The following is a 7,500-nucleotide window of genomic DNA, read 5'->3' as shown; positions in this document are numbered from 1 at the left end:
TGACAGTACTGGTTAACCCTTGTATTAGAGAGTTGGACAGAAGAGGGAGGAGAGGAACAAGAAAGCCTTGTGTAGAGAGGCCGCAGGAGGAGGGGAGGCATGCAGTTAGGAAGATCAGTAGAACAGTTACCATGAATATAGCGATAAAAGGAAGAAAGAGATGCAACATTCCGGCGGTGAGAAAGAGACTGAAGACAGACAGTCAGAGGAGGGGAGTTGATGAGACGAAAAGCTTTTGATTCCACCCTATCTAATAAAACTGTGTAAGTTAGATTAGGTTAGGTTAGGTTAAGCGAGGTGAGGTGAGGTTAGGTTAAGATGATAAACAGGTGTGTAGTAAGTTAGGTTAGGTTTGGTTAGGTGTGGATAGGTTAGGTTAGGTTAGGTGTGGTTAGGTTAGGTTGAGTTAGGTCAAGGTGTAAACAGGTGTGTGGTATGGCAGTTAGGTTGAGTTAGGTCAAGGTGTAAACAGGTGTGTGGTATGGCAGGTATGGATAGGATAGGTGTGTCTGTGTGTATGTGTGGTTTTAGAAAGGACAGGTAGGTATAAAACAGGTGAATGGAAGGTGCGTGACAGGTAAAGGAAGGTAAGATCAATTCTAAACAGGTGTATTTAGAAGATTAATAAAAAAAAAACACAGGAGGAAAGTGTTGTTGGTGGTGTTCAGTCTATCATTTTACTCTAGTTTATTCATTTGGCTGTTTATCTACATATTGCGTGTTTTGGAGCGTAAAAGTGAGTTAGAGTGAATAAAAGATAAACTGATTAAACTGATGTAGAGATAAATTGACAGAATGTGTTTGGCAGAATAAAAAAAAAATGAGGTTTATTTCATGAAAGACAAAACAATTAGCTCGTAACAAGAGTGATGGATGGAACCGTGAGGAAAATGATAAACTGCAAGATCGAGAGAGACATAGATGAAGAGAAAAAAATATAGAAAGACAGGGAGCAATGAAAAATAATGATAAAGGAGTGGATACATGAATAAATGATAAACTGGAATAGATATAGATGAAGAAAAGGGTAAAATAGATAGAAAAAAGAATAATAGGGGAGTAAATAGATAGATAAATGATAAACTAGAAGAGACATAGATGAAGAAAAGGATAAAGATAGATAGATAACAATGAAGAAAAATTATTAATAGAAAAATAGATAGACAGATAGATAGGTACACACACACACACACACACACACATGACAACAAAAAAACACATTCACAAACAAATGAACAAAACAATAAAAACAAACAAAAAAAAGGAAAATAGGGAAAAATAGGATAAGAATTAATAGGCAGCAGGAAATACAAAGACGAACAGATGAATAGACAAATTTGATGATAAAGAAAGGAGACAGGGAGAGATAGTAAAAGAAGGAAAAAGGAATAAAATAAATAAAAACACCAATATATATGCAAAACAGAAAGATACAAAGGAGAGAGAGAGAGAGAGAGAGAGAGAGAGAGAGAGAGAGAGAGAGAGATGTGCATTAACTCTCCTCTTATCTCCCGGTGTTAGCGTTACAAGCAAGAGGAGGAGCAGGAGGAGGAGGAGGAGGAGGAGGAGGAGGAAAGGAGGTCATGCAGTGGAGGTGGAGATAAGGGTAATGAGATGACTTCACCTTTGTACCTGGCTTGTCTCCTCCTTCTCCACTTCCTTCTCTCATCTCCACTCATCTCCTTCGTTTATCTCCTTTCCTTTCCCCTCTTTCCCCTCGCTTCCCTTATCATTTTTATCACATATCCTTCCTCTCCCTTCCTCCTTCCTCCTCCTTTCATTTTCCTTCACTCATCCTCTTCTTCCTCCTCCTCCTCTTCTTCTTGTTCTTCTTCTTGTTCTTATTCTTCTTGTTCTTGTTGTTGTTCTTTTCCTTTTCTTCTTCTTCGTCCTCCTATTTCTTCTATCCTCCTCCTTCTCCTCCTCCTCCTCCTCCTCCTCCTCCTCCTCCTCCTCCTCCTCCTCCTCCTCCTCCTCCTCCTCCTCCTCCTCCTCCTCCTCCTCCTCCTCCTCCTCACTTCCATTATTACCTCCCTTTGCTTCTCAACCTCAATAACTGCATCCATTCCTCTCCTCCTCCTCCTCCTCCTCCTCCTCCTCCTCCTCCTCCTCCTCCATCAATCCTTGCCCCCTCCCCCATCTCTCAAACTCTCCCCCAATAATCGGAAACAATCATACCCAGTGACAGTTTCCTCCTCCTCCTCCTCCTCCTCCTCCTCCTCCTCCTCCTCCTCCTCCTCCTCCTCCTCCTCCTCCTCCCAACGGCAGTCAGTGGAGTAGTGTATTCATCAGTGTCCTCCCGGCTTTATTCACCCGCTCAAAGGGAGATGAGTGGGAGATGAGTGAGCTCCAATTCATCTCCACTTACTGCAACTACAGCTTATCTCCTCCTCCTCTTCCTCTTCCTTCTCCTTCTCCTTTCCTTTCTCCTCCTTCTTTATTGGTCTTTTCTTTTTCTTTTATTTTCTTTTTCTTGTCTATATATTTTTTTTTATTCTCCCTCCTCCTCCTCCTTTCCTTCCTCCTCCTCCTCCTCCTTTTTCTTCTTTTTTTGCTTTCTCATTTTTTTCTCTTATTTCTTCACCATTACCGTTTTTCCTTGTTTTCCTCTGCCATTAATAATACTCCACATCCTCCTCCTCCTCCTCCTCCTCCTCCTCCTCCTCCTCCTCCTTCTTCTTCTTCTTCTTCTCCTCATTCAACTCATCTTCATAAAGTTTGTTTTCATCTTCATGCATGTCTTCTTCACCTCCTCCTCCTCCTCCTCCTCCTCCTCCTCCTCCTCCTCTTCTTCTTCCTTATTTTCTCCTTGGTATGTTGCATCTTAATCATTACTCTTTTAAATTTCCCATCATTCTTATTCCTCCTCCTCCTCCTCCTCCTCCTCCTCCTCCTCCTCCTCCTCCTCCTCCTCCTCCTCCTCCTCTTCCTTGTTATCACAGCTTGTCTCTCTCTCAGAACGAGGGAAAAATTTTGTGCTTTCATTTCCCAAACATGCGCCGGTCTTGTATTTAGCATCTCTCTCTCTCTCTCTCTCTCTCTCTCTCTCTCTCTCTCTCTCTCTAGCGAGTATTTCATTTTCATTCATTTTTTTGAGGTTTTAAAAATGATCTCTCGTCTTTTTAACTCATTCATTAATTCTGCGTCAGTAAGCCCTCACATTCATCTGCTCAACAGAAAACGAGGTGGTATTATGCTGGTGTGGTGTGGTGTGGTGTGGTGTGGTGTGGTTTGTGGTGTGGTGTGGTTTGTGTGGTGTGGTGTGGTGGTGTGGTGTGGTGTGGTGTGGTGTGGTGTGGTGTGGTTTGTGTGGTGTGGTGTGGTGTGGTTTGTGGTGTGGTGTGGTTTGTGTGGTGTGGTGTTTGCTTGTTTTTTTGTCAATATGTGGTGTTGCATTAGTAGTAGTTCTGTTTCTTGTGTGTGGTGTTTGTGGTGTGTGTGTGTGGTGTGTGTGTGTGGTGTTTGTGGTGGTGTGGTGTGTGGCTGAGTGATGTTAGTGTAAATTCGCCTCATTTCGTCAATATGTCGTTGTTTTTCATTTTAATAGACATAGGTTAAGTTAGGATAGGTTAAGATAGGATAGGATAGGTTAAGTTACGTCAGGTTAGGTTAGGTAAGGTTAGGTTAAGTTGTGTTTGCAGTGCTTGTTTTCCTCAATAGATGGCGTTGTTTTATCACCACACCAACAGATGGCACTTTGTCTCTCCCTCCTGATGTGTTTCTTGTCTTCTCTGCGTGTGTCTCTCTGTGTGTCTCTCTCTTATTCTCTCTCTCTCTCTCTCTCTCTCTCTCTCTCTCTTACCTTTTTTTTATTTTTTTTAGTGTCTCTCTTTCTCTCTGTGTGTGTGTCTCTCTCTCTCTCTTGGTCTCTCTTTCTTGCCTATGTGTTTGTCTCTCATTTTGTGTATGTCTCTCTCTCTCTCTCTCTCTCTCTCTCTCTCTCTCTCTCTCTCTCTCTCTCTCTCTCTCTCTCTCTCTCTCTCTCTCTCTCTCTCTCTCTCTCTCTCTCTCTCTCTCTCTCTCTCTCTCTCTCTCTCTCTCTCTCTCTCTCTCTCTCTCTCTCTACCCCTGTGTGTGTATCTCCCGCCTTCTCTGATGTCTCTTACCTTTGATGTTTGCCTAGTTTACTTGTCAACAGATGGCAGTATCACACAGCCTCCTACCCTGTGTCAATGTGTTTTTCCTTCTCCCCAACAGATGGCAGTGTGTATTAGTCTGTCTTGACGTGTTTTACCTTTCCTCCAATAGATAGCAGTGTTGGGCCGCCTCTTACAGTGTCCCGGTGTGTTGTGCCTTGTCCCCCACAACAGATGGCAGTGTGTTTGTTACCTTTGACGTGTTTCATCCTTTTTCCAACAGATTTCAGTGTGTATCAACCTGTCTTGACGTGTTTTTCAGTGTGTATGAGTCTGTATGTGTTGTATTTTTTCTCTCACTAATTGACTTCAGCGTGTATCAATCTGTCATAACGTGTTTTTCACTCTCAACACAAACATTTCAGCGTGCATTACCGTATCTTCACCTTTGACCTTTCCACAAATAGATTTCAATGTCTCTGTGAGGGAGTTCGTGAAAGCCTGACACTGCTACCTCGACCACTGCTCATCACCATTGCAGTGACGAAAGCATTGACGTGTTTGACCTCCCCACCAACAGATGGCAGGAGTGTGGCGCAGTTCCGGCCCAAGCTGAACCAAGACGTAGGCACCTTGCAGTGTTGGGCGCAGAACTCAGTGGGGAGAATGGTGCAGCCTTGTATATTCCAGGTGGTGCCCGCAGGTGAGAGAGAGAGAGAGAGAGAGAGTGTGTGTGTGTGTGTGTGTGTGTTTGTCTAGTTTTAGGGTATGGAATGTATAATTAACTAGTTTTAGAAGAGGGTTTGATGTCAGAGAGAGAGAGAGAGAGAGAGAGAGAGAGAGAGAGACTTTCAAATATTCCTAGGACATCATATTCACGAATGGGAAAGGAATGTCTCTCTCTCTCTCTCTCTCTCTCTCTCTCTCTCTCTCTCTCTCTCTCTCTCTCTCTCTCTCTCTCTCTCTCTCTCTCTCTCTCTCCCATCTCATCACCATCATCATTGGCTTCCTCTCCTCCCATTCATATTTTTAGCTCCCATTCACCCATTTATTGCCTCTCACCCTTATGGACCCTTACTACTGCAGGGGAGGAGGAGGAGGAGGAGGAGGAGGAGGAGGAGGAGGAGGAGGAGGAGGAGGAAATAATATGTAGTAAGGGGGTTTGATAGTGGAAACTCAAAATTGATAACAGGGAAAGGGTTTTAGCAGGACAAGGAATAGGAGGAGGAGGAGGAGGAGGAGGAGGAGGAGGAAGAGGAGATGAGGAATTGCAGTTGTAAAAATACCAGTTAGGAAATGAAATCCGTGTGTGTGTGTGTGTGTGTGTGTGTGTGTGTGTGTGTGTGTGTGTGTGTGTGTGTGTGTGTAAACTAAAGCAGGTAGACACACAGGTAAAAATTAACAGGTAAACTTCAACCTGTAAAAAGTTAAACAGGTACATTTCAACAGGTACATTTCCAGCAGATTAATTAGGACAAGTGAACTTTTTCCACGTATTTCCTGACAGGTAGGAAAAGGCAAAGTAATAGATAAGTATGAGTGAATGAGGCAATAGGAGAAAAGAGAAGGAAAAGAGGAAAAGAGAATGAAAAAGAGGAAAGGAAGTGGGGAAAAATTGAAAAGGGTAAATGAAGAGAGAAGAGGGTGAAAAAGAGGGGAAAAGGGAATAGAGGGGAAAATGAGAGAAAGAAGAGAGGAAAAGAAAAGGGAAAACAAGAAAAAAAGGAAGAAAGGATAAGTGAAAGAGGAAAAAATAAAAAAATAAAAGGGAAATAAGAAGGAAAAAAGAATAAAAGAAGCAATGAGAAATTAAGAAATAAATTTAATAATGAAATAGAAGAATAAAAATAAGAAACTGCGTGTGTGTGCGTGCGTGTGTGTTGACCTAACCTAACCCAACCCAACCTAACCTAACCTCACTTAACCTAACCTAACCTAACCTAACCTCACTTAACCTAACCTAACCTAACCTAACTTAACCTAACTTAATCTAACCTAACGTAACCTAACCTCACCTCACCTCACCTCACCTCACCTAACCTAACCTAACCTAACCTAACCTAACCCAACCCAACCCAACCTAACCCAACCTAACCTAACCTAACCTAACCTAACCTGACCTAACCCAACCCAACCTAACCTCACCTAACCTAACCTAACCTAACCTAACCTAACCTAACCTAACCCAACCTAACCCAACCTAACCTAACCTAACCTAACCTAACCTAACCTAACCTAACCCAACCCAACCCAACCTAACCTAACCTAACCTAACCTAACCCAACCCAACCCAACCCAACCTAACCTAACCTAACCTAACCTAACCCAACCTAACCTAACCTAACCTAACCTAACCTAACTTAACTTAACCTGACTTGACCTGAGCTGCCCTGAGGTGACCTGACCCTGCCCTCCATGCCCCAGGTCGTCCGGAGCGCCCCTCGTCCTGCGCTGTGGTGAACAAGACCTATGACTCTCTGGCAGTGGCGTGCGAGGCGGGCTTTGACGGAGGCCTCCCCCAGACATTCTCCGCCAGGGTCAGTGTGTGTGTGTGTGTGTGTGTGTGTGTGTGTGTGTGTGTGTGTCTACTGTTTGTTTTTCTGTCTATTTGTCTGTCTGTATGTGTGTTTGTTTGTATTTTTGTTGATTACAGGCGTGAAATGTGTTACCTGTGTGTGTGTGTGTGTGTGTGTGTGTGTGTGTGTGTGTGTGTGTGTGTGTGTGTGTGTGTGTGTGTGTGTGTTTTTATTTGATTTCCTATTCATGTGTCTTTTCATTCGTTCATTTTTATCTTATCTTCTTTGTATGCATGTTTTTATCATAATTTATTCATTTATCGCTATTTCTTATTTCTTTTCTTTATTTCTTTTTTTCTTTCTTTTTTGTGTCTGTCTGTCTGTCTGTCTGTCTGTTTGTCTGTTTATCTTTTATCTATCTTTCTGTCTCTATAAAGCTGTCTGTCTATTTGTGTACTCTCTCTCTCTCTCTCTCTCTCTCTCTCTCTCTCTCTCTCTCTCTCTCTCTCTCTCTCTTTCTCATCTCTCTCAGCTTCTTTTTCCTCTTTCCTTCCTCCTCTTATTCCCTCTCTCACTTTTTTCCTCTCTCCTTCTCTCCCTCTTGTTCTCTCCCATTTATTCATTTCTCCTCACCTCCTCTTCTCTTCCTCCTTCCTTCCTTCCTTCATTTCCTTTCGTCTTTTTTATTCATTTTCTCTTTCTCTTCTTTCTTTCTTTTGTTTCCTAATCTTATCTTGTGTGTGTGTGTGTGTGTGTGTGTGTGTGTGTGTGTGTGTGTGTGTGTGTGTGTGTGTCTCATGTATCTCTCATCTCTCTCTCTCTCTCTCTCTCTCTCTCTCTCTCTCTCTCTCTCTCTCTCTCTCTCTCTCTCTCTCTCTCTCTCCACAGGTGTTTGAGAGCGTGACAGG

General features: G+C 42.9%; 1 protein-coding gene across 1 annotated transcript in view; it reads left to right on the top strand.

Annotated features, from left to right (window-relative positions):
• Positions 1-7,500, top strand: part of LOC123499721 (kin of IRRE-like protein 2) — a 72,465-nt gene that overhangs the window by 59,618 nt on the left and 5,347 nt on the right. The window contains exons 11-13 of the mRNA XM_045248142.1: positions 4,657-4,779; positions 6,501-6,613; positions 7,481-7,500. The exon at positions 7,481-7,500 is cut by the window's right edge and continues 164 nt beyond it. Coding sequence (XP_045104077.1) covers positions 4,657-4,779; positions 6,501-6,613; positions 7,481-7,500 — 256 coding nt within the window. The remainder of the gene's footprint in view (positions 1-4,656; positions 4,780-6,500; positions 6,614-7,480) is intronic.

Source organism: Portunus trituberculatus, chromosome 8 (assembly GCF_017591435.1).
Source record: "Portunus trituberculatus isolate SZX2019 chromosome 8, ASM1759143v1, whole genome shotgun sequence".
Lineage (NCBI taxonomy): Eukaryota > Metazoa > Arthropoda > Malacostraca > Decapoda > Portunidae > Portunus > Portunus trituberculatus.
Note: the sequence above shows the minus strand (reverse complement) of the source record. Positions and strands in the feature narration are given on the sequence as shown.